The sequence below is a fragment of the Delphinus delphis genome, chromosome 4 (genome assembly GCF_949987515.2).
Source record: "Delphinus delphis chromosome 4, mDelDel1.2, whole genome shotgun sequence".
Taxonomy (NCBI): domain Eukaryota; kingdom Metazoa; phylum Chordata; class Mammalia; order Artiodactyla; family Delphinidae; genus Delphinus; species Delphinus delphis.
In genome coordinates, this window is record NC_082686.1 from 70,085,061 (window position 1) to 70,112,569 (window position 27,509).

A 27,509-nucleotide genomic window follows, 5' to 3' on the forward strand; every position below is an offset into this window, starting at 1 on the left:
GGTGGGTGTTGCGGAGGAGGGCTTTTAAAAGCATGGGGGTGGGGGAAGCAAACAGGTAAATAGAAATAAGTAAAAAGAAATATGAAATATCAACAACATGACAAATGTCACATGAAAGTAGTAAAAGAGAAAATTGAACCAAGCCTGCGTTGGAGCTGAACTCCGAGTTATTTTCTGATAACTGACTTATTCTCAGATAAGCACCTGTTCCGGGGAAGTTACCCCCCACCGCCAGCTTACTGTCAGTCTGGGGAGAGTGTAATGACGTTTAACTTGACGTTCAAGGCTGCAACTCGACCTGCAACTTTCCCAATGATCTGTAACCAGAAATTCTTTTTGGTCGCTGTTGTTCTTCATCACCTATAAAATGTCTCTTCCAAGAAGGAATCTTTTTTTTTTTTTTTTTTTGCGGTACACGGGCCTCTCACTTTTGTGGCTTCTCCCGTTGCGGAGCACAGGCTCCGGACGCACAGTCTCAGCGGCCATGGCTCACGGGTCCAGCTGCTCCGCGGCATGTGGGATCTTCCCGGACCGGGGCACGAACCCGTGTCCCCTGCATTGGCAGGTGGACTCTCAACCACTGCGCCACCAGGGAAGCCCAAGAAGGAATCTTTGATCTGGCTATCTCAGGAACTGTTTTCTTTATGACAAATTTGAAATAAAACTTGGGCATGCATTCATAAGCAATCTCCTGAGAGGCTGCATAGCATCAGGAATCAATTAGATACTCTGATTATGGGCCTATCTTACTGAGAAGATGAAAAGAATGACAATGCTTGCTGAAGACAATGGTGTGTGGGAAACATGCCTCATACACAGCCTTTGGGGGAAGGGACATTTGGCGATATGCATCACAGGCCTCTAACAATGGACCCACCACTCGACCCAGCAATTCCATTCTAGGAATTTTTCCTAAGGGAACAGTCAGACCTGTGCTCAAAAACATCTATACAAGGATGTATTATTCTTCATAGGAAAAAATTTAAACTATGAAAATGTCCAAAAGCTAGAGCTTGGTCAAGACAAATTTATTGAGTTCATGAGAAGAATATTACATAGTCACTATGACAAAGGAAATTTTCAGCAATACTGTATTTACTAAGTATAAATAAACTACAAAACAATAGATACAGTGAGGTACTATGCTTGGGTTCCACCAGCCAGTGTCAAGTCTAGGTGTTTTCCTTCATTCACCGAACACTTTAGCGCATCTACAACTGCCAGATGTTGTTCCAGGCTCTGCGGATGGAGCAATGACTTGAAATGAGCATTTCTGCGATAACTGTGAAGGTGCTATGCAGGGCACACGCAAGGTGGGCTGGGAGCTACTTCCCGTAATGGGAAGATCTCACCTTGAAACCCTCTCTGTACAGTGCACCTGATAAGCACAACACCCAGCAGAGGCCAGCGCACACAGGCACGCAATAAACAGCCCCCGATTGGCAGGATTCCTTTGCAGGCAAATATCTCAGTCTCTGCTCCACTCTGGGCGGCAGCCGCCATAAAGGGAAGGACCAGAAACCACCCTTCCCTCTGACCTCCTGCAGTGAGGGGAGGTCTGTCTCCTCAGGGAGACTCCCCCTTCCTTTCTGGAAATTCTCTCCCACCGGCCCTGGTCCCTCTCCCCAGAAGACTCCTTGGTGTCTCTGGAAATCACAAGGTTGGGGAGTGGGTGGTGGGAGGTAGGGCTGGGCAGTAGTGTCTACAGAACTTCTCTCTAGAAGCCATCTTGTCCTGGCTCCTGCTGAGTCAAGATGCCTTGTAATAATCTGCCCTGTAACTATTTGTAGTCCCTTGAAAAATATTTCCTCCTCTCCCAATAATGCTCATTCAGAGGGTAGTATAAATGTGTGGGTTTGTGAACTGAAAACTAATTACCAACGGGGCACAATCTCTGGGAATCTTTTCTCCTCTGAGAAAAAGTTACGTTCTAGTGCAAATACCCTGAAGCTCTTGCAGGGCTGGGCCCCCAGGGTGTTGTTCCCACACGGACCCAGTGTGGAGTGGTGGGAAGAGTAGTTTTCCCCAATACATCATCCCAGAGAATTGAAAGTGAGCTGGATATCACTTTATCATCACTAAGATGGCTATAAGCAAAAGACAGATAATTGCCAAGTATGGGTGAGGATGTGGGGAATTGGAATCCTCATACACTTCTGGTAGGGATGCAAAATGGTACAGCTACTCTAGACAAAAGTCTGGTAATTCCTCAAAAAGTGAGAGTTCCCATTTCACCCAGCAATTCCACTTCCAGATATGTTCCTAAGAGAAGTGAAAAAACTTGTCCACACAAAAATTTGTACATGAAAGTTCATTATTCACAATAGCCAAAAGATAGAAAGAACCCAATGTCTATCAACGGATGAATGGATTAACAGAATGTGGTATATTTCATACAGTGGAACATTATTCCAACATAAAAAGGAATAAAGTACAATGTGGATAAAGCTTGAAAATAATAGGCTAAGTGAAGCAAACCAGTCACAAAGACCACATATCGTATAATTCCATTTATATTAAATGTCCAGAATAAGCAAATCTGTAGATACAGAAAGTGGATCAGTTGTTGCCTAGGACTAGGGGGAAGTGGGAGGATGAGGGGATGATGGCTAAGAAGTATGGGTTTCTTTCTGGGATGATGGAAATATTCTAAAATTGGCTGTGATGATGCATTGAATTTAAATCAGTGAACTGTATGGTATGTGAATTACATCTCAATAAAGCTGCCACCAAAAAATAAAAAATTTAAAATGTAATCTGGGATGGATTAGATGGAAATCTCTCCAGCAATTTTACAGAGGACTGTCTTAAAGGAAACTTTTATTCACCAGAGGCCTCCCTCTGCCTACAGATAGCTTTTTGTAATGACCACATCTCTGCATAGTTCAGAAGAGCTATAGAAATATAGTTATTAATAACAACTTACACTTTAAAAGCACCTACCATGTGCCACCATTCTACACTCTTCACTTCACACTTATTAACTCAGAATCATAAAGAAGATTTACTATTATAATACATATATTATGGCTAGGAATCTGAAGCACAGGTACAACTGTGACTTAGATCTGGGTCAGCAAGCTTGTTCAATAAAAGGCTAGACAGGGGCTTCCCTGGTGGCGCAGTGGTTGAGAATCTGCCTGCTAATGCAGGGGACCTGGGTTCGAGCCCTGGCCTGGGAAGATCCCACATGCCGCGGAGCAACTAGGCCCGTGAGTCACAACTACTGAGCCTGCGCGCCTGGAGCCTGTGCTCTGCAGCAAGAGAGGCCGCGATAGTGAGAGGCCCGCGCGCCGCGATGAAGAGTGGCCCCCGCTTGCCGCGGCTGGAGAGAGCTCTCGCACAGAAACGAAGACCCAACACAGCAAAAATAAATGAATAAACTCCTACCCCCAACATCTTCTTTAAAAAAACAAACAGGCTAGATAGGAAGATCTTTCTTCTCATTTAAAATTTTGACTGCAGGGGAAGTATAGAAAGTAGCTTGACATTACTTATGAATTATACAACATTATTAAATTGTTGTTAAAATGACTTAACCATAGTATAAAATTTGCACGTAGTGCTGTTTTACCTTGTAATTGTAAGTTGAATTCATTAAGAAGCATTACCAAGTCTTTAGCAAAAGCTACCTTCAAAAGCCATTGCAGGCAAATATCTCAGTCTCTGCTCCACTCTGCTCACTACTGCTCGGCCAGGAAACTGCTTTATAGTAGGATAAGTCAGGATGTTAGCTTCTATATTAGACAAAGATTCACAGAACCAGTGATGGTTAAGTCCACTGACAGTGAGTGACGTTCATCGTTAACAGTACCGGCTCTACAACACAGGGTATATTCAAATATTCTCCACAGAATTCTTACTCATAAATAATATAATGAATAACCATAGGCTTTAAATGTCTAGCATTTTCAGGAGCTTTGTAAGTGAATCCAACTATAGCTTTTTCTGCTCCACACATGTTTCTACCACCTTCAGCTGTAACATATCTTAGCAGATTCTACTTCAATTTATACTGAAAATAGTGTTCTCACAATTTCTTTGCAAATTTTTTTTTACAAAATAGCTTTATTGAGATTTAATTCACATATCATATATTTACCCATTTAAAGTAGATAATTTCATTTTGAAAATATTATTTCTTATAGTTGTTCCACAGAAGCTCTTCATAGAGGCTAATTATTCAGTCACTTCAAACTTGTCACTGGCTCCTTAAATAAACCACAACTGAGTAGTATTGGTAACATCTCTCACCTATCAAGAGCCAAGGAAAACCACTCAAAATTATTTGCCTTGTTTATTAATTGACCATTGACACTGTTCCCAATGTTCTCAACTCTTTGAGCAACTCTTCTTGCTGAAACAGTCTTAAATAAATTTCTTTTGTCTGGACACATTTCTTTGGCTGCTGCAATCAAAAACAATTTAATTAACTCATCCCTAATTGGTTTTCCTTGCTTGGCTAACAAATGAGCCACTTGAAAACTTGCTTTCACTGCAGCCTCATTTTCATTATTTAATTTTATGAGGAAATTTTGCTGCAATGAGATAATTCATTTAAAATTTTCTATTTTTCCTGATGGCTGCTCTCCTGTGATACATCCTTAGTCTGGTAACTTAACATAATCTATTAGTTTAGCCCACCAATCGTGTTGTTGCATAATAAGCAATGCTTTGCCATCGAATTTGATGACAAAATAATCCATACTCCATACTCCAAAATAATGCATACTGGGATTTAAAAGCATGGCACTTGAAGTCCACTTTTCTCTTCTTTTTTGACATGATGGTTATGCACTGGTGATTTAAAAAAGAAAATGTTGAAGCATTGGCATTTCCTCAGGGACTAGAGATGGAACACAAAACTCATTTCCCATTGCTAATACAAAGTCTGCTATTAGGTATGGTCAAGATGGTGGAGTAGGAAAACCCTGGGCTCACCTCCTCCCAGGGACACACCAAAATTACAAATAGTTACAAAGCAACTATCGATGAGAACAACCTGACGACAAGCAGAAATAATTTTCCACAACTAAAGATATAAAGAAGGAACCACAATGAGATGGGTAGGAGGGGCAGGGAGGCAATATACTCAAGACTCACACCCTAGAGAGACAGCCCACAAACAGGAGGATAATCACAATTGCAGAGGTTCTTCCCAAGCAGCAAGGGGTCTGAGCCCCACACTGGGTTACCCAGCCTAGGGGTCTGGCATGGGAAGACGAGTCCTCAGAATGTCTGCCTTTGAAGGCCAGCAGGGCTTATGTTCGGGAGAGCTGGAGGGCTGTAGGAAACAGAAACTCCACTCTTAGAGAGCTCGCACAAAATCTCAGATGCTCCAAGTCTAAGCACAGAGGCAATAAATTAAAATGAGCCTGGGTCAGACAAACCTGTTGATCTTAGAGCACCTCCCCAAGAGGCAGGAAGCAAAGGGGAAATGCCCTGGGGACATAGATGCTGGCAGAAGCCATTTTGGGGAACTCCTTCTACCATGAGGACACCGGTGCTAGCAAGTGCAATATTGGAGTCCTCTCCCTAGCATATCAGCACCACAGGTTTACCTACCCACCAGTGGACTGACAACAGCCCCAGAACCTGGCCCTGCCCATCAGTGGGCCAGGACCAGCCCTGGGGCTCCCTGGATCCTGCAGCCAGTTGCTCCAGGAATCAGTCCCACTCACCAGCAGGCCAGCAGCCACTGCATGAGGCAAGGCCTGGCAGAACCAGGCTGAGGGCCAGGCTTGCCTTCCATGTGCCCATGGCAGTTCGCCCCTCTACAACAAAAGGGCTCAGGCAGTCTACATATGGGGCACCCCTAGAGCATATAACTCTGGTGACCAGAGGGAAGTGTGCTGCTGGGCCCCACAGGATGTCTCCTACATAAGGTCACTTCTCAATCTTGGAGAAGTGACCTACCTAATACATACAAATAAACACAGAGAGTTAGGCAAAATGGGGAGACAGAGGAATATGTTACAAATGAAGAAACAAGACAAAACCTCAGTAAAAGAACTAAGTGAAGAGGAGATATGCAATCTACCTGATAAAGAGTTCAAGCTACAGATCATAAAGATGCTCAATGAACTCGGGAGAAGAATGGATGAACACAATGAGATTTCAACAAAGAGTTAGAAGATACAAAGAAGAAACAAACAGAGCTGAAGAATATAATAACTGAAATAAAAAACACACTGGAAGGAATCAATGGTAGATTAGATGGTACAGAGGAACAGATCAGTGGAAGACAAAGTAGTGGATATCACACACACACAAAAAGAATTTAAAAAAAATGAGGAACACTTAAGAGCTCTCTGGGACAACATAAAGCATACTAACATTTGTACTGTAGAGGTCCCATAAGGAGAAGAGAGAGAGAAAGTGGTAGAGAACTTACTTTAAGAAACAGTAACTGAAAACTTCCCTAACCTGGGAAAGGAAAAAAAATTCAGGTCCAAGAAGCACAGACAGTTCCAAAGAAGAGGAACCCAAAGAGGTCCACACCAAAACATACTGTAATTAAAATGGCAAAAATTAAAGAGAGAATCTTAAAAGCAGCAAGAGAAAAGCAACTAGTTATGTATAAAGGAACTCCCATAAGACTATAAGCTGACTTTTCAGCATAATCTTTGCAGGCCAGAAGGAAGTGGCACAATATATCTAAAGTGATGAAAGGAAAAAAACCTATAACCAAGAACATTCTACCTGGCAGGGCTGTCATTCAAAGCTGGAGGAGAGATAAACAGTTTTACAGACAAGCAAAACCTAAAGGAGTTCAGCACCACTAAGTTGGTTTTGCGGGAATGTTAAAGGGACTTCTCTAAGTAGAAAAGGTCACAACCAGAAATATGAAAATTACAAAGTGAAAAATTCTCATTGGTAAAAGCAAACATACAGTAAAGGTAATAGATCAACCACTTATAAAGCTAGTAGTAAGGTTAAAAGACAAAAGTAATACAATCATTTATATCCCAATAAGTAGTAAAGGGATCTACAAAACCAAAAGATGTAAAATATGACACCAAAATATCAAAGGTTGTGGGGAAGGAGTAAACATGCAGGGTTGTTAGAATGCATTTGAACCTAGGAGATCATCAACTTAAAAAAAAAAGATATGTTGTTATATATGAATCTCATGGTAACTGCAAACCAGAAGTGTATAATAGATACACATACACAAAAGAGAAAGGAATCCAAACATAACACTAAAGATAGTCATCAAATCACAAGGGAAAAGAGCAAAAGAAGAAGAAAGGAACAAAAAAGAACTACAAAAACAAAAAGAAAACAATGAACAAAATGGCAATAAGTATGAACCTATCAATGATTACTTTAATGTAAATAGACTAAATGCTCCAATCAAGACATAGAGTGGCTGGTAAGATGGAAAAAAAAAAAGAACCATATATGCCTACCAGAGACTTACTTCAGATCTAAAGACACACACAGACAAAGTGAGGGGATTGAAAAGGTATTCTATGTAAACAGAAACCCAAAGAAAGCCAGGGTTGCAATATTTATATCAGTCAAAATAGACTTTAAAACAAAGACTGTAACAAGAGACGAAGAAGGACAATACATAATGACAAAGGGGCCAATCCAAAAAGATTGGGAGCACCTCAATACGTAAAGCAAATATTAACAAACCCAAAGGGAAAGATTAACAGTAGCACGATAATAGTAGGGGACTTTAATACCCCACTTACATCAACGGACAGATCATCCAGACAGAAAATCAATAAGGAAACAGTGGCCTTAAATGATACGTTATACCAGACGGATTTCATAGATATATATATAACATTCCACCCAAAGGAACAGAACAGGAAAGACTTGAGGGGGCTGGATCAAGATGGAGGAATAGAAGGATGTGGAACTCACTCACCTCCTCCCACAAATACATCAAAAATACATCTACATGTGGAACAATTCTCACAGAATAACTGCTGAATGCTGGCAGAAGTTCTCATAAAACCAAAATTGCAAAAAATATCACCACATAACTGGGTAGGATGAAAGAAAAGGAAAAAGGAATCAGGATGGGACCTGCACCCCTGGGAGGGAGTTGTGAAAGAGGAAAGTTTCCTTTACCCTGGGAACCCCTTTTAACAGTTGGGAGATCAGTCGGAACTGAAAGGGAGCTTCAGAGGCTCAGAGGAAAGCACAGCAGCCAGCTTGTAGCAGGCAGAACAGAGAGAGACTAGCAGAGGGTCCTGCCACATTCCTGCACCCTTCAGCCCAAGATGTGCATTTACTGGTGTGTGCAGGGTCTGGGTGCCAAAACTTGGGCTTCAGAGGACAGAACCAGGGAGAGGACTGGGGTTGGCTGTGTGGAGACAGCCTGAAGGGGCTGGAGTGTGGTCCAAACCCCAACTGGAGGTGGGCACAGGAAGGAGCCCAGGTCCGCCATTAAAGTCTCATTGGTAACACACACACTCGAAGGGAGGGTTGGGGCCCGTCATAGCAAACTCATTCTCACAGCAGGCGCAGCTCCACCTCCACGAGCTCTGGGAGCACGCAAGCGCTGGCGGGTTATCCACACGTGGAGGTGGAGCTAAAATCCAAGCCAATCCCTAGGGGCCTCATGACTTCGGAAGCAGGGCTGAAATCTGAGCTGTGTCCCAGTGGCTATGTAATCTGTAGATTTATGTTCTGCTGGTGAGTTTGTGAACTCAGTGCCTGAGGGATATATGAGCATATTACTGGTGCTCCAGTGGGTGGGGCAGGTCCAGCAATAGCAGCTGCAGGCTCTGTGGGTACACATGGAGGTAGGGCTGGGGTCTGGCCTGACTCAGTAGCTACCAAACATTTAGAGAAGACTTGACACCCATCTTTCTCAGACTACTGCAAAAACCGGAAGTGGAAGGAATGCTTCTGAATGCATTCTATGAGGCCGGCATCACCCTGACACCAAAACCAGACAAAGATTCCACACAAAAAAGAACATTACAGGCCCAATATCACTGATGAACGTAGAGGCAAAAATCCTCAACAGAATATTAGCAAATTGAATTCAACAATACATTAAAAGAATCATACACCATGATTAAGTGGGATTTTCCCAGGGATGGAAGGATGGTTCAATATCTGCAAATCAATCAATGTGATACACCACATTAACAAACTGAAAAATAATAATCATATGATCATCTCAATAGATGCAGAAAAAGCTTTTGACAAAATTCAACACTCATTTATGATAAAAACTCTCAACCAAGTGGGTATAGAAGGAACATACCTCAACATAATAAAGCCTGTCTACAACAAACCTAGATCCAACATCATACTCAATGGTGAAAAGCTGAAAGCCTTTCCGCTAAAATCAGGAAGAAGACAAAGATGCCCACTGTTGCTATCTTATTCAACACAATATTGGAAATTCTAGCCACAGCAATCAGGCAAGAAAAAGAAATAAAAGGAATCCAAATTTGAAAGGAAGAAGTAAAACTGTCACTATTTGCAGATGACATAATAATATATATAGAAAATCCTAAGGACGCCATCAAAAAACTATTAGAACTATTAAATAAATTCAGTAAGTTGCAGGATACAAAATTAATATACAGAAATCTGTTGTTTTTGTTCCTTTTATTTGTTGAGTGGTATTTCATTATATAGTTGTTCCATAATTCATCACGTGAATGGCTTTATAGTATGTCTTTAAATTGTTTGGTACACAAATGTTTGCTTGAACTTTGATACACGAGATCTTTGCTAGAGGTCCCTGTTCAGTTACATGTCATAGCTACATATTTATCTGCCGTCAGCAAGTCATCAGCCTGCAGCTACTGAAGGGGGTAGATCTCCCGGAACTTTAACTTCAATTTACTTTTTCTGTTGGACGATTTATCCACCCATTCACCTATTCTTTGTTTTAGTGAATGCCTGCTAGGTGCCAGGTACTGAGCATACCATGTTGAGCAGGACAGACTTGGTTCCTACCTGGACAGAGCTTACGATTTTTAACCCATTAATCCCTTCATGATATGGGGAGCAGGTTGGAGAAGGAGGGAAGGGGAAATGACAAGAAAGCTTGGATGGCAAGTCCGAGGTCTTCAGGACCAGTTACTAGTGAAATGACTCATTAATCCTGTACTTGTCTGTCTTTCTTTTGGTGACAGGATGGCCCTATTGAAGAGAACCCATCTGTGTTATGTTTCTTTGTAGTTTACAGAGTGTTTCCATATGAATTCTCCCTTTTCATCCTCACAACAACTCTGGGAGGCAACACTTATTATCCCCACTTCCCTGATCAGGACACTGAGGCTCAGAGAGCTGAGCGGACTCAGGCCTCACATCGTGATCTGGGAAAAAGAGCCGGGAATCTGTTAGGGAGTGTCTCGTACCAGCTGTTAGAGCCCAGGCCTTCTGGTGATGATGTCAGTTTTTATGAGGTCAATAAAAATCCACCTGCATTTCTTTTCCCTGGCCTCTCCCTTGTATCTTTCTTATCTGAAGTTCATGTTTGCTGCGTCAGGTGGCTTCCTGTCGATACCATCCAGTTCTGGGGGTTTAAAGTTGTCCTGGCTGATCAATATCCAAGACAGGAGGACTCTTCCCTATATAATCTATATATTGTGCCCCTTACCTTTCATTACTTCTCACACAATTGGAAAATGACTGTGCACTGCTGGAGTTCTTTAAGTCCAAGGGTCTCAAAATATTTTTTAGCTTTTATTTACTGGCAAATCCCCTCCTGAGGTGGAGGCTGCACATTGCCAGGTGAGATGCACAGGTAGGACAAGTACTAGGGCCCGCTTGCGGGTGGACAGCAGAAGGTCCTCCCATTTTCAGTCCTAAACAGTTCCCAGGGGAGAGTGGGTATGGAAATGCTGTGATGTTTACAATGTCTAGCTGAGCTTGGCAGGAACAAGAAATATTCATTGCAGCATTATTTACAGTAGCAAGATATGGAAGCAACCTAAGTGTCCTATTGATATATGAATAAAGAAGATGTGGTATATATACAGAGTGGAGTATTACTCAGCCATGAAAAAGAAAGGTTGTCATTTGTGACAACATGGATGGATCTAGAGGCTATTATGCTAAGTGAAATAAGCCAGACAGAGAAAGACAAATACCGCATCATCTCACTTATATGTGGAGTCTAAAAAGCAAAGCAATCACACGAATAAAACAAAATGAGAGGAGACTCATAGATACTGAGAATAAATGGGTGGTTGCCAGAAGGGAACGGGGTGGCGGTGAAGGAAACAGGTAAAGGGGATGAAGTGTTGTAAAACTCCAGTTATGTAGTAAATACACAAGGATGTAACATACAGCATAAGGAATATGGTTAAGAATATTGTAATAACTTTGTATGAGGACAAATTATTGCTTATCTGTGGACTTATCGTGGTGGTCCTTTTATAACGTATGTAAATGTCAAATCGTTATGAGGTACTCCTGAAACTAACATAATGTTGTACATCAACTATATGTCACAAAATGTCATGGTATTACTACGCATGGCATTTGAAACACTGTTGGGTTAAAACTGTTCCACCGTGGTGTGTAGTGTGCTGAGCAGCAGTGTGAAGTGATCAGAGTGTCATGTCATGTCACCCATAATCTGTTATGACTGATCGACCCTGCAATGGTAGCATGAAAGCTGCTGTGGACAACGTGCAAACAAATGAGTGTAGCTGTGTCCCAATAAGACTTCTTTTGTGACACTGAAATTTGGATTCCACATAATTATCACATTTCACAAAATACGATTCTTTTGATTTTTTCCAGTTTAAAAAAAAATGTAGTACTTCCCTGATGGCTTAACAGTGGTTAAGAATCCGCCTGCCGATGCAGGGGACACGGGTTTGATCCCTGGTCTGGGAAGAACCACATGCCACAGAGCAACTAAGCCCGTGCGCCACAACTACTGAGCCTGCGCTCTAGAGGCCGCAAGCCACAACTACTGTAGCCCGAGCACTCTAGAGTCCGTGCTCTGCAACAAGAGAAACCAACGCAATGAGAAGCCCCGATCACCACAACTAGAGAAAGCCTGTGCACAGCAATGAAGACCCAACGCAGCCAAAAAATAAATAAATAAATTTTTAAAAAATGTAAAAATCACTCTTAGCTTGTGGGCCCTACAAAACAGGCAGCCGACCGTAGCTGGGCAGCCCATGCTCACGAGCGCAGTCAGACCAATGGGGACAGGTCCTCCCTCAGCAAGGTAGGAGCTGTCCAGAAGCATCCTGAAGATGGACGGGGGGATGCGTGCTCACTTTTAACGTCCTAGAAGGACCCCAAGAGTTGACCTCCACGAGGATGGCAGCAATCACCATCTTCCAGAGCTCTTTCCTGGTGCTGAGTTGAAATCACATCCACTGTCTCCTTTAACTCAATTCTGAGAAGTCAGTTCTGTAAGCAAGTTTCTACAGACTGAAAACTTGGATCTTAGGGAAGTAACGTAACAAGGGGACGTGCGGCAGCCCAGGGATTGAATCCCAAGTTTCAAAGCCCATGCTCGACTCACCACACCACACTGTTTTTACGTCATCCACACACTTGTCCAGATCTGCCCCACAGCCCTTCCGTGCTCTCCAGCCAAGCCCTGTCACAGGATCCCTGCTGACTCGGCCTTCACTACGTCAGTCGCCATGGCTGGGCTTGCTGGCCTCACCGTCCCCCATACGCTTTTGATGACAACATGTGTCCTGGAAATCCAATGAGCTGGCTTCCTAGACTTTGGACCCTTATCCCAACCCTTCCATAAACCAAATTTTCCCTCCCTTGGGAAAACTTCCTCTCTCTGGTCTTCAGTTTCCTTATATGTAAAATCAGAATAGAGGTTGAGCCACACCACCATTTCGTGAGCTCCTTTCCAGTTTTAACTTTCTATGAGTCAACTGATTCCCCACCATGTTTTATTACCCACATGTTATCACATCCCTCTATTAGTGATAGTTATAGAAAGCGATTACTGCTAATAGGCCCAGAGAGGAATGGATTTTGAACCTTGCTTTAAGGTACATGACGCAAGAGTCCTTTCATAAACATAGCACCCCTGAAATGCAGACTGGTTGGCACATAAACAAGGACATTTATGAATAAATCAACTGAACAAAGACGCCAATTTTGAGACTTCCCCAGTGGCACAGTGGTTAGGAATCTGCCTGCCAATGCAGGGGACCCAGGTTTGATCCCTGGTCCGGGAAGATCTCACATGCCACGGAGCAACGAAGCCCATGCGCCACAACCATTGAGCCTGTGCTCTAGAGCCTGCAAGCCACAACTACTGAGCCCACGTGCCTAGACCCCATGCTCCACAACAGAGAATCCACAGCAATGAGAAGCCCATGCACCACAACGAAGAGTAGCCCCCACTTGCCACAACTAGAGAAAGCCCGCACGCAGCAATGAAGACCCAACACAGCCAAAAATAAATTTTAAAAAAAAGACGCCAACTTCAGCCAAATGCACAAATTAGAAAGGGTAGACAATGGGGCACAATGGAGTGGGAGTAGCTGAAATGACAGCCAATTTTATAAACATCTATGAGACATCTACTATATGAGTGTTAGTCATAAGGAGTAGAGGTGGATACAAAACAAAGAGATAAATAAGACTGAGGTCCCTGCCCTTAAAGAGTTCCAGGTCTAGTGGGTGATAACCAAGGTGCTAATAATAGAAACTTAGGATAATAGAAATGTAGAAATCAATGGCAATGACGTTAGGGGGCCTTTGACCTACCTGCCTCTGTAGAGAAGTAGGCTGAGAAAACTTGCTTTACTGTGATACCTATTAATCGGAGGACAGAGAGCTTCAGGGGGCATTAATGGCCTCAAAGTTCCATTATTCCTGAAGGTTAACTGACTTAGTTCTTCGGATACGAGCCTAGTGCTGGGGGGCAAGGGAGCGAGAAGGATGTGCCCTTCTCTTTTTTTCTTTTCATTTTGTATTGTTTCCTTAGTGTACATTCCAGGGAGTAAAACTACTAATTCAAGAATAAAAATTTTGAGGCTTCTAGAAATTGTTGCCAGATTATCTTCTTAATGATTTATATTGATTTACTCCTCTGCAGCTTTCTTTTCATCCATCAGCATAATGTATTTTCACTTTTAAAAAGTAGGCTTTTTCCCTACGATGGTAGGGGAAAAATGATACCTCGGTATTTAAATTCTCATTTCTTTGACCACTAATGAGATTGAACATTCTCCATATATTTGCTAGGTTATTTGTAGTTGCTGCTCATGAATTTTGACTATTGTTTCACGGGGAGGGTTATTCATAATGTTCTAAAGAAAGTGTATGAGCTTTTTTGTTTTGTTTTGTTTGTTTGTTTGTTTTGCAGTACGCGCGCCCCTCACTGCCGCGGCCTCCCCCGCCGCGGAGCACAGGCTCCGGACGCGCAGGCCCAGCGGCCATGGCTCACGGGCCCAGCCGCTCCGCGGCATGCGGGATCCTCCCGGACCGGGGCACGAACCCGCGTCCCCTGCAGCGGCAGACGGACTCCCAACCACTGCGCCACCAGGGAAGCCCCATACTTTCATTTTAGAATGACATGTTTTTCTATTGTAAAACTACATCTTTAGTAATACATTACAAAGAAAATTTAAAAATAAAATGAGGGGAAAAACCCATAGTCCTCCTACTCTAATATTGTTGATATTTTGATATGGTTATTCTCAAGCTTTTATCCTACATATTTTCCTTATTTTTTTTTTGGAATTTAATTTTTATTTTTTTATACAGCAGATTCTTATTAGTCATCCATCTTATACACATCAGTGTATACATGTCAATCCCAATCTCCCAATTCATCACACCACCACCCCCCAGCCCCCGCAGCTTGCCCCCCTTGGTGTCCATACCTTTGTTCTCTACATCTGTGTCTCTATTTCTGCCCTGCAAACCGGTTCATACGTACCGTTTTTCTAGATTCCACATATATGCGTTAATATACAATATTTGTTTTTCTCTTTCTGACTTACTTCACTCTGTATGACAGTCTCTAGATCCATCCACATCTCTACATAATGACCCAATTTCGTTCCTTTTTATGGCTGAGTAATATTCCATTGTATATATGTACCACAACTTCTTCACCCATTCGTCAGTCGATGAGCATTTAGGTAGCTTCCATGACCTGGCTATTGTAAATAGTGCTGCAATGAACATTGGGGTGCATGTGTCTTTTTGAATCATGGTTTTCTCTGGGTATGTGTCCAGTAGTGGGATTGCTGGGTCATATGGTAATTCTATTTTTAGTTTTTTAAGGAACCTTCATACTGTTCTCCATAGTGGCTGTATCAATTTACATTCAACGGTGCAAGAGGGTTCACTTTTCTCCACACCCTCTCCAGCATTTCTTCCTTGTAGATTTTCTGATGATGCCCATTCTAACTGGTGTGAGGTGATACCTCATTGCAGTTTTGATTTGCATTTCTCTAATAATTAGTGATGTTGAGCAGCTTTTCATGTGTTTCTTGGCCATCTGTATGTCTTCTTTGGAGAAATGTCCATTTAGGTATTCTGACCATTTTAGATTGGGTTGTATGTTTCTTTAATATTGAGTTGCATGAGCTATTTATATATTTTGGAGAATAATCCTTTGTCCTTTGATTCGTTTGCAAATATTTTCTCCCATTTTGAGGGCTGTCTTTTTGTCTTGTTTATGGTTTCCTTTTCTGTGCAAAAGCTTTGAAGTTTCATTAGGTCCCATTTGTTTATTTTTATTTTCATTACTCTAGGAGGTGTATCAAAAAAGATCTTGCTGTGATTTATGTCAAAGAGTGTTCTTCCTATATTTTCCTCTAAGAGTTTTATAGTGTCCGGTCTTACATTTAGGTCACAAATCCATTTTGAGTTTATTTTTGTGTATGGTGTTACGGAGTGTTCTAATTTCATTCTTTTATATGTAGCTGTCTAGTTTTCCCAGCACCACTTATTGAAGAGACTGTCTTTTCTCCATTGTATATCCTTGCCTCCTTTGTCATAGATTAGTTGACCATAGGTGTGTGGGTTTATCTCTGGGCTTTCTATCTTGTTCCATTGATCTACGTTTCTGTTTTTGTGCCAGTACCATGTTGTCTTGATTACTGTAGCTTTGTAGTATAGTCTGAAGTCAGGGAGTCTGATTACTCCAGCTCCATTTTTTTCCTTCAAGACTGCTTTGGCTGTTCGGGGTCTTTTGTGTCTCCATACAAATTTTAAGATTTTTTGTTCTAGTTCTGTAAAAAATGCCATTGGTAATTTGATAGGGATTGCATTGAACTTGTAGATTGCTTTGGGTAGTATAGTCACTTTCACAATATTGATTCTTCCAGTCCAAGAACTTGGTATATCTCTCCTTCTGTCAGTATCATCTTTAATTTCTTTCATCAGTGTCTTATAGTTTTCTGCATACAGGTCTTTTGTCTCCCTAGGTAGGTTTATTCCTAGGCATTTTATTATTTTTGTTGCAATGGTAAATGGGAGTGTTTCCTTAATTTCTCTTTCAGATTTTTCATCATTAGTGTATAGGAATGCAAGAGATTTCTGTGCCTCAATTTTGTATCCTGAAACTTTACCAAATTCATTGATTAGCTCTAGTAGTTTTCTGGTGGCATCTTTAGGATTCTCTATGTATAGTATCATGTCATCTGCAAACAGTGACAATTTTACTTCTTCTTTTCCAATTTGTATTCCTTTTATTTCTTTTTCTTCTCTGATTGCTGAGGCTAGGACTTCCAAAGCTATGCTGAATAATAGCAGTGACAGTGGACATCATTGTCTTGTTCCTGATCTTAGAGGAAATGCTTTCAGTTTTTCACCATTGAGAATGATGTTTGCTGTGGGATTGTCATCTATGGCCTTTATTATGTTGAGGTAGGTTCCCTCTCTGCCCACTTTCTGGAGAGTGTTTATCATAAATGGGTGTTGAATTTTGTGAAAAGCTTTTTTCTGCATCTATTGAGATGATCATATGGTTTTTATTCTTCAATTTGTTAATATGGTGTATCACATTGATTGATTTGCATATATTGAAGAATCCTTGCATCCCTGGGATAAATCCCACTTGATCATGGTGTATGATCCTTTTAATGTGTTGTTGGATTCTGTTTGCTAGTATTTTGTTGAGGATTTTTGCATCTATATTCATCAGTGACACAGGTCTGTCATTTTCTTTTTTTGTACGATCTTTGTCTGGTTTTGGTATCAGGATGATGGTGGCCTCGTAGAATGAGTTTGGGAGTGGTCCTTCCTCTGCAATCTTTTGGAAGAGTTTGAAAAGGATGGGTGTTAGCTCTTCTCTAATTGTTTGATAGAATTCACCTGTGAAGCCGTCTGGTCCTGGACTTTTGTTTGTTGGAAGCTTTTTTATCACAGTTTCAATTTCATAACTTGTGATTGGTCTGTTCATATTTTCTATTTCTTCCTAGTTCAGTCCTGGGAGGTTATACCTTTCTAAGAATGTTTCCATTTCTTCCAGGTTGTCCATTTTATTGGCATAGAGGTGCTTGTAGTAGTTTCTTAGGATGCTTTGTATTTCTGTGGTGTCTGTTGTAACTTCTCCTTTTTCCTTTCTACTTTTATTGATTTGAGTCCTCTCCCTCTTTCTCTTGATGAGTCTGGCTAAAGGTTTATCAATTTTGCTTATCTTCTCAAAGAACCACCTTTTAGTTTTATTGATCTTGGCTATTGTTTTCTTTGTTTCTATTTCACTTATTTCTGCTCTGATCTTTATGATTTATTTCCTTCTGCTAACTTTGGGTTTTGTTTGTTCTTCTTTCTCTAGTTCCTTTAGGTTTAAGGTTAGATTGTTTATTTGAGATGTTTCTTGTTTCTTGAGGTAGGCTTGTATAGCTATAACCTTCCCTCTTAGAACTGCTTTTGCTGCATCCCACAGGTTTTGGATCGTCGTGTTTTCATTGTCATTTGTCTCTAGGTATTTTTTGATTTCCTCTTGGATTTCTTCAGTGATCACTTGGTTATTAATAACGTATTGTTTAGCCTCTGTGTGTTTGTGTTTTTTACGGTTTTTTTCCCTGTAATTGATTTCTAATCTCATAGCGTTGTGGTCAGAAGAGATGCTTCATCTGATTTCAGTTTTCTTAAATTTACTTAGGCTTGATTTGTGACCCAAGACATGATCTATCCTGGAGAATGTTCTGTGCCCACTTGAGATGAAAGTGTAACCTGCTGTTTTTGGATGGAATGTCCTATAAATATCAATTAAATCTATCTGGTCTATAGTGTCACTTAAAGCTTGTGTTTCCTTATTAATTTTCTGTTTGGAGGATCTGTCCATTGATGTTAGTGAGGTGTTTAAGTCCTTCACTATTATTATGTCACTGTCGAGTTCCTCTTTTAGAGCTGTTAGCAGTTGCCTTATGTATTGAGGTGCTCCTATGTTGGGTGCATATATATTTATAATTGTTATATCTTCTTCTTGGATTGATACCTTGACCATTATGTAGTGTCCTTCCTTGTCTCTTGTAACATTCTTTATTTTAAAGTCTATTTTATCTGATATGAGTTTTGCTACTCCAGCTTTCTTTTGATTTCCGTTTGCATGGAATATCTTTTTCCATCCCCTCAGTTTCAGTCTGTATGTGTCCCTAGCTCTGAAGTTGGTCTCTTGTAGACAGCCTATATACGGGTCTTGTTTTTGTACCCACTCAGCGAGCCTGTGTCTTTTGGTTGGAGCGTTTAATCCATTCACGTTTAAGGTAATTATCGATATGTATGTTCCTATTACCATTTTCTAAATCGTTTTGGGTTTGTTTTTGTAGGTCCTTTTCTTCTCTTGTGTTTCCTACTTAGAGAAGTTCCTTTAGCATTTGTTGTAGTGCTGGTTTTGTGGTGCTGAATTCTCTTAGCTTTTGCTTGTCTGTAAAGCTTTTGATTTCTCCATAGAATCTGAATGAGATCCTTGCTGGGTAGAGTAATCTTGGTTGTAGGTTTTTCCCTTTCATCACTTTAAATATATCATGCCACTCCTTCTGGCTTGTAGAGTTTCTGCTGAGAAATCAGCTGTTAACCTTATGGGAGTTCCCTTGTATGTTATTTGTCATTTTTCCCTTGCTGCTTTCAATAATTTTTCTTTGTCTTTTAATTTTTGCCAATTTGATTACTATGTGTCTTGGTGTGTTTCTCCTTGGGTTTATCCTGTATGGGACTCTCTGTGCTTCCTGACCTTGGGTGGCTATTTCCTTTCCCATATTAGGGAAGTTTTTGACTATAATCTCCTCAAATATTTTCTCGGGCCCTTTCTCTCTCTCTTCTTCTCAAACCCCTATAATGCGAATGTTGTTGCATTTAATGTTGTCCCAGAGCTCTCTTAAGCTGTCTTCATTTCTTTTCTTTCCTTTTTCTTTATTCTGTTCTGCAGCAGTGGATTCCACCATTCTGTCTTCCAGATCACTTATCTGTTCTTCTGCCTCAGTTATTCTGCTTTTGATGCCTTCTAGTGTATTCTTCATTTCAATTATTGTATTGTTCATCTCTGTTCGTTTGTTCTTTACTTCTTCTAGGTCTTTGTTAAAAGTTTCTTGCATCTTCTCGATCTTTGCCTCTATTCTTTTTCTGAGGTCCTGGATTATCTTCACTATTATTATTCTGAATTCTTTTTCTGGAAGGTTGCCTATCTCCACTTCATTTAGTTGTTTTTCTGGGGTTTTATCTTGTTCCTTCATCTGGTACATAGCCCTCTGCCTTTTCATCTTGTCTGTCTTTCTATGGATGTGGTTTTTGTTCCACAGGCTGCAGGATTGTAGTTCTTGCTTCTGCTGTCTGCCCTCTGGTGGATGAGGCTATCTAAAGGGCTTGTGCAAGTTTCCTGATGGGAGGGACTGGTGGTTGGTAGCTGGCTGTTGCTCTGGTAGGCAGAGCTCAGTAAAACTTTAATCTTGTCTGCTGATGGGTGGGGTTGGGTCCCTCCCTGTTGGTCGTTTGGCCTGAGGCAACCCAACACTGGAGCCTACCCAGGGTCTTTGGTGGGGCTAATGGCAGACTCTGGGAGGGCTCATGCCAAGGAGTACTTCCCAGAACTTCTGCTGACAGTGTCCTAGTCCTCACAGTGAGACAGAGCCACTCCCTCTCTCTGCAGGAGACCCCCAACACTAGCAGGTAGGTCTGGTTCTGTCTCTATGGGGTCACTGCTTCTTCCCCTGGGTCCTGATGTGCACACTACTCTGTGTGTGCCCTCCAAGAGTGGAGTCTCTCTTTTCCCCTGTCCTGTTGAAGTCCTGCAATCAAATCCTACTACCCTTCAAAGTCTGATTCTCTAGGAATTCCTCCTCCTGATGCCAGACCCCCCAGGTTCAGAAGCCTGACGTGGGGCTCAGAACCTTCACTCCAGTGGGTGGACTTCTGTGGTATAAGTGTTCTCCAGTTTGTGGGTCACCCACCCAGCAGTTATGGGATTTGATTTTATTGTGATTGTGCCCCTCCTACAGTCTCATTGTGGCTTCTCCTTTGTGTTTGGATGTGGGGTATCTTTTTTGATGAGTTCCAGTGTCTTCCTGTCAATGATTGTTCAGCAGTTAGTTGTGATTCCAGTGTTCTTGCAAGAGGGAGTGAGAGCACGTCCTTCTACTCTGCCATCTTGTACCCCTTATTTTTTTAAAGTGTAAAATATTTAATTAAAAAATTCCAAGGGGAAAAAAAGAATTCCAGGGACTTCTCTGGTGGCGCAGTGGTTAAGAGTCTGCCTGCCAATGCTGGGGACACAGGTTCAATCCCTGGTCCGGGAAGATCCCACATGCCGTGGAGCAACTAAGCCCATGCACCAAAACTACTGAAGCCTGTGTGCCTAGAGCACACTTCTCTGTGCTCCGCAACAAGAGAAGCCACCATAATGAGAAGCCTATGCACCACAACGAAGAGTAGCCCCCACTCGCCGCAACTAGAGAAAAGCCTGTACACAGCAACAAAGACCCAATGCAGCCAAAAAAACAAGTAAATAAAATAAAATATAAAAATTCCAGGAATACATAAATATAAAAAGTAGAAGCTCCCTCATTTCTTCACTTCTTAATCCTGATATCAAAGGGTTTATTTTTAAAGCTATTTGAAATAATTGCTTTCCTTTTCACTTCATAATATAACAAATGTTTATAATAGCTATATAATATTCTATTAAGCGGAAAGTAAACATTTACCAGTTTAGTCAGACAATTCTCGACATTTAGGTTATTTCCGATTGTTCACTCTTATAAATCCATGATGAACATCTTTTTGCCCACAACTCTTTCCACATATTGAATTATTCCCTGAGAGAAGATTCCCCCAAAGTGAATGACTGGGTCAATGGAAATCAACATTTTTATGACTCTTAATAAGTCTTGACAGAGTTCAAAGGGTTTTGTTAATTTACTCACCCACCCATAATCTCTTATGAGAATGACTCTTCCATCATACTCTCATCAGCATTGGATTCTGATAATTTAATAGGTGAAAAGAGTTTGCTTTGATTCACAACAATCACTAGAGAGGCAGCTTGGTGAGTGGAAAGTCCCTAGTCTTTGGAGCCTGACAGTCGTCATGGGGTCAGTTTCAGCTTTGCCAGTTGATATTGGTCAATAAGCTACCTGACCCTTCTGAACCTCAAGTTTCCTCATTTATAACTTAGATTATGGCATCTAACATGACTATGGTTGTGAGGATGAAATAAAACTGTATGCAAGATGCTTGGTGCCCAGGCAGGGGTAGTCTCCCTTCCTCTCCAGCTACAAGTGTTAACATTTTTCAGACCATGTGTCTTCTTGCACTTTCTCCTTAGTCAATCATCTGTGCATGTCCTTTGCCCATGTATCTCTTGGGTTCTTAGTGGTTTCCTTTCCTTTTAAAATTAATTTGTATGGGTTTAGGAATATCAAGATATATTAACCCTCATTCTGTCATATTTGCTGTAAATCCTTATTCTTTGATTTTTAATATTTTTCTTTATACACAGTTTATATTTTTTAGCATAATGTCATGCTTCTTCTCGGAGACCCCTCCTCTCTGGCATGTAATGGACAACTCTCTGGAATTCCATCCTCTAAGGTCAATATATTATGGATGTGCTCGCCCTCTCCCCGCCAGACTACACGGGCATCCCCAGGTTCAGTTCAAGGATGCCCTCGACCTGGCCAGCAGAAGTGAAAGGGGAAACTTTTCTAAGGGTCTCAAATACAGCCTCTCTTTTCCTAGGAGGGAAATGAACGTGAATGGTGCCTTCCCAAGGAGGTCTGGTATCTCCGGGTGAAGTCTTTGGCAAAGCAGGCAGCCTTGAAGTGGCTGCCTTTCCTCTTTCACTTGTACGAAGGCCTCAGTATGTCACTTACTAAAGTGACAGAAATTGCTAGAAACACCCGCCACCCTCAGCCTGCCTTGGGCTGGATATGCCTCCCGAGCGAGAGGTCCTTGGTTCTGAGCAAGGCTGGCTTAAGCCGAGGTGGGTCTCTTCCCTCCTGGAGCATCCGGTAGCATTCTCAGTACAGTCTGTGCAGCTGACCTCTCTAAAACTGGTATTTGTAAATGGATATGTTCTATCCTGCTATCTTCACTGAGCAACCTCCTTCCCTTGTTTTCATCTTCTAAAATTGATTCAGACTAAAAGAAGATAAAGAACTCAAGAAGGTGTAAGTGGCATTTTATCAATGATTATCTCAGGCAGAAGCAACAGAAACACACCATCAGACAAGGGTTCTTTGGGGGATACTTAAGAGCAGTAAAGAGAGGGGACAGGGGTTGGCTGTTCTAGAGGTGGGGATTAATTTCTCATAACCTCTCAATTCAAAAGATGTCAGAGGTGAGCTGGGCTTCACACTTGGCTCACACGAACACTCCCTGAGCCGTCTGGAGGAGAGTTCTAGTGAAAGGCAACTTGCCTGTGATCGTGGGAAAGAGCACATTCACGAGGGAAACGTATAATGGTGCCCCATGGGATGACCTGGGAAGAGTCTCTCTTAGACAGGGCAGGCTCACACACATACTGCTCTGTTCACTCAAGACACGTATTGTTTTCTTCAGAAATTCCTGTCCCAAACTAACCCACTGGTCCCCCGTACTCTGCAGGAAGGCATAAAAACTCTATAGACTGTGGAACTGGTGATGCAGCCTGCCTAGATGCCTAGTTTTCTTTCTGTACATTTTCATTTTATATCTTCCTTCCCTATTCCCTGGGTGTTTCCGTTTCATCATCTGAAAAACTATGTCCAAAGTTTTTCTCATTACCGAATTAGAAACCATATGTTTAACTTCCTTGGTATGTACTGCTCTATGAATGCTTAAGAGCTTCCTTAATACTATTATTTTCCAGTAGATCGGATCAGGGCTATATTCCACCCTCCTCTGGATCTCTGCCCACACAGAACAGGGCTGTTAACACCCCTCACCCGGCCTCCACACTTCACCTGACCCCACGTTCCAATCTCCCATTCATCTCAGGGTCAGCAGGGCCCCCAGATTCAGGCCATCAGCCTCCCTCACTCCCTCCAGGTGTACCTTGTAGAGCATATAATGGTTCTTCGTCACTGCAAAGATGAGGTTGATGTTGTTTTCTGCCAATTTCTCTCCAAGCAAGGCAAGGGATGGATAGTCCTAGGGCCAAGGCAAAAGGCAAGGTTGTAACACTTCTCCCAGGCTGACACACGAGCACGTGGCTCCCACGTGCGCTCAGTAACTCATCACTTGCCACGATAAGCACCTTCCCCTGGCAGCGCCTTAATAACCACGCCCCATCAGCAGCTCCTTACTGAGAAACTGTGGGGGAGATTCTCCAGGAAAGGACCCTCTGGCACCTACTAAACTAGACTCACTCCTCCTACCCCTCCAACCCAGAATAGAGAAGTGATGAGTGGAGGTTTCCCACACTTGGTCCGTGTTTCCATCCCTTCAGCAGGAATGGGGCAGAGGGGGGAAGTCCCCAAAAGGAGAGCCACCACGTCCGACCACCTACCGTCAACACCTGTTATCTTCCCTCTCTTCCCTAAGACTGATCTTCCTGATCTCCTTGTCCTATTTTTCCTTTTCCTGTGCCCAGTATTGGGCCTGCCAATGTCCCCTACAGGCTCTGCTCAGTCCTCTCATGGCTCAGAATGGGCAGAAGAGGCTGCTGACATTTGGCATAAAAGTTGGGCTGTGGCGGGGGAGGGGTGCAGAGCAAGAAGGGAGGGAGGACACCTCGAGGCAGCTCAGCAACGTCCGGAAGGACTTTTAAGGGCTGATGATGGACGCTGGGGTCCTCATCGGTGAGCTCTACAGTTATCAGGTTGTACAGTTATGAGTTCTTTTTCCAGACTCCATTACTCTTGACCACCTCTTCAAACTGGAGAAAACGGGCTAGCCGAGCAAGAATGAGAAAGAATTTCTCTCCAGCCGAACACCAGAATGGGTTTGGGAAGGAAGAGGGTGTAGATTTTGGGAGGAAAAAACTGAACAGCAAGTGTGGAAAAATCTTAATTGTTGGCTCTGGTTGATAGTTAGGTCGAGTCCACTTCACTGGCCTAGCATATGTTTGAAATTCTGCCTAAGTTCTGTTTAATCGCATGGTCCCAGTGACAGGCTCCTGGGAATGGAAGGTCCTTGGGGCTTCTCCTCCCGTGTAGGACACCTGCCGCCCCACCCCTGACACGGATGGAACTCAGGGCATCAGGAAACCCATTTCTAGAAGTCAGGAAGTCTCGTCTTCGCTGGTCTTGCCCCATAACTTCTATCCCAGTTTTTGGCTCTGCTGGAACACAGTCCTCTCCCTCGTGCAAAATCACCTCTCCCCTTTGAGATCCATCCTGTCTCGCCAGGTCACCTCTTCCCTCGACTAAACACTCCCCATGTGGGGGCACAAAAGCACAAAGCTACAGAAATCCCTGAGAAATGGTCTAAGTTAATGACGAGGAGAAGTTCTAGAAGCCCAGTTGGAGAAGATGGAGTAGAGACCCAGTCCCAAGAATGGGGTGGAGAGTCGGTGAGTAGAGGTCCAGAGGAAGGTGGCAAAGGCCGGCGAGGTCTCGGACCATAGGCGGGGCGGCGGGAGCGGTGCTGGGGTTCCCTGTCCTCACCATCTGGTTGGAGGCAGTGTACTCGTCGGCCTCATTCAGGTGGCACTGGCCGTCGTGAGGCTGCACCAGGCCCCCCAGCTTTCCGTCCAGCGCGATGTGGGGCACGTCGTCCGTTGTGAACACCAGCAGGTGCAGCGCGTCCTTTCGCCAGCCGATCTTCTCCTGAGGGACAGATGGGTGTTAGGCCTTCCTGGCTGCCACCCAGGACTGCCCTGGGGCAGCCTGCCCCTCCCTGCTCGACTCTGTACCTGACAGCCACTCCCCTTGGACGCCTCCCCTTTTAGCCTCCCCTATAGTTCCTTCCACAGAGCAGCCTTTAGTAGCCCCCCAACCTCCCTTCAACACACTCGGCTGGCTGCCCTTGTCTAAGATGACTGGTAAGTGATCACTTCAGTCCCCCAAGTAGACACGAATCACTCACAACAGAGTGTTCTAATGACCGACAGACAGATCTGTCTTTGGAGGATTTGAGAAAACCGGCCATCTTTCTGGTAGAAGTAAACCACTCCAATCACGAACTGAACTAGTCTGGTAGTTAAGGTCAATCAGACTCGCTCTTTTCTCCCTTTACTGCTTCACTGTATGCAATGTATCCACTCTTCAGACAGAGGCACGGCTCAATACGAGCTACCTTGCAAGGGAAGGACTCTATTTTTTCATATTTAGACACCGTGGCCCCGATACTACACAAAAACACTCCCAGTCATTACTAGTAGGAGCAGCTAGACCCTGATACAGGGCAACAAAAACTGGGATAGGGTTGCCTTCATACCAGTAGTGAAAGAGCATCCCAAAATACGTGGGTAGCAGGATGAATACAGGAAGGGTTTAAACACTGCTGGGTTATCTACACATGTACACTTGACACTGAAATAGGAGACTGGATTCACAGACTTTACAAGTTAAAAGCTATCACCTTATGGCAGATAAGGGATTGAGGGTATCATCCTCTCTTTCTTATCGCCACAATGATGGATAAAACAGCCTTCAAGAGGTATGATATTTTCTCATTTGCTCCGAAAGCAGCGTGGAAATAAGTCACAAAGAGTCAGCGTAACACAAGGAAGAAAAGGCAGTTTGAAAAGAAGCCAGGGAGGACTGAAAGCCAGGAGGCCAGCTGTGAGCAAAGAATTCACCTTTGGGGAATCAGTTTCCCAGACTCTCAACGTTCATCCAACAGACAATTACTGACTTCCTACCACATGCAGTCCCCATGGAAGGCACTGGGTCTAAGAAACAGCCTGTTCCAGACCTCAAAAAGCTTGCAGTCAAGTGGAAACACAGCTTTAACGTATCACAATAAGCATGCTTTTTAACATCTTTATTGGAGTATAGTTGCTCTACAATGGTGTGTTAGTTTCTGCTTTACAACAAAGGGAATCAGTTATACATATACATATGTCCCCACATCTCTTCCCTCTTGCGTCTCCCTCCCTCCCACCCTCCCTATCCCACCCCTCTAGGTGGTCACAAGCCACCGAGCTGATCTCCCTGTGCTATGCGGCTGCTTCTGAGAAAACCATAATTCAAAAAGAGTCATGTACCAAAATGTTCATTGCAGCTCTGTTTACAATAGTCAGGACATGGAAGCAACCTAAGGGTCCATCGACAGATGAATGGATAAAGAAGATGTGGCACATATATACAATGGAATATTACTTAGCCATAAATACACTTTTAACGGAAACCCGGGGAGGAGGAGAGAAGGCTTCCCAGGGCAGAGGAAATGTCAGCTGAGCTGAAGGTGAAGAGGACCCTTCAAGGAAACTGGAAGAAGAAATGACAGAGGAGGCAGAAGTTGGGGTGGGGAGTGGGTTGCTCTAGGTGCTGGTAAAGGCACAATGACCAGGCCGGGCACGTTTTCAGAACCCAGAGGAAGCAACCTAGAAGGTCCCTAACACAGATGCATTCTAAGCTGTGACAAAACTAATCTACGGTATTAGAAGTGGAGATAAGTGTATTCTCTTGGAGGCAGGACTGGGTGTCTTGAGAGGGGGTGTTAATAACTGGAATATATGGAAAGACAATGAAAACTCATCAAACAATTTTGAAAAACAACAACGAAGCTGGGGGATTCATTATCTAAGGCCAAGACTTATTATAAAGCTACAATAAGTGAGACTGTGTGGTACTGACAAAAGGATAGACACATAGACCAGTGGAACAGGATAGAAACCAGAAATAGACCCACACATACGGTCAATTCGATAGAAGGTATTGGAATAATTAGACATCCATATGAAAAAAAAATGAACCTCAACCCACAGCTCTCACTGTATACAAAAATGAACTCAAAGTGGATCACAGACCTAAAACTATAAAACGTCTGAAGGAAACAAAGAAGAAAAGCTTTGTGACCTTGGTAGTGGCAAAGATTTCTTAGATGATTCACAGGATAAAATTTTGATGAATTAGACTCTGTCAAATTAAAAACATCTGCTCTGGGCTTCCCTGGTGGCGCAGTGGTTGAGAATCTGCCTGCCAATGCAGGGGACATGGGTTCGAGCCCGGTCTGGGAGGATCCCACGTGCCGTGGAGCAG

At 42.8% G+C, this 27,509-nt stretch overlaps 1 protein-coding gene across 5 annotated transcripts in view; it reads right to left on the minus strand.

Moving 5' to 3' along the window:
- Positions 1-1,004: 1,004 nt before the first annotated feature.
- Positions 1,005-27,509, minus strand: part of LOC132424763 (integrin beta-5-like) — an 86,082-nt gene continuing 59,577 nt past the window's right edge. Inside the window, exons 6-8 of one of the 5 annotated variants that reach the window (XM_060010807.1) lie at positions 24,969-25,130; positions 23,416-23,511; positions 1,005-1,239 (exon numbers count right to left, since the gene is read on the minus strand). In XM_060010807.1, the coding sequence (XP_059866790.1) occupies positions 1,141-1,239; positions 23,416-23,511; positions 24,969-25,130 (357 nt within the window). In that variant the 3' untranslated portion in view covers positions 1,005-1,140. Of the gene's footprint in view, positions 5,285-20,867; positions 22,800-23,415; positions 23,512-24,968; positions 25,131-27,509 lie in introns of those variants that run through there. The other 4 variants (XM_060010806.1, XM_060010808.1, XM_060010805.1 and 1 more) reach the window with 4 other exon arrangements.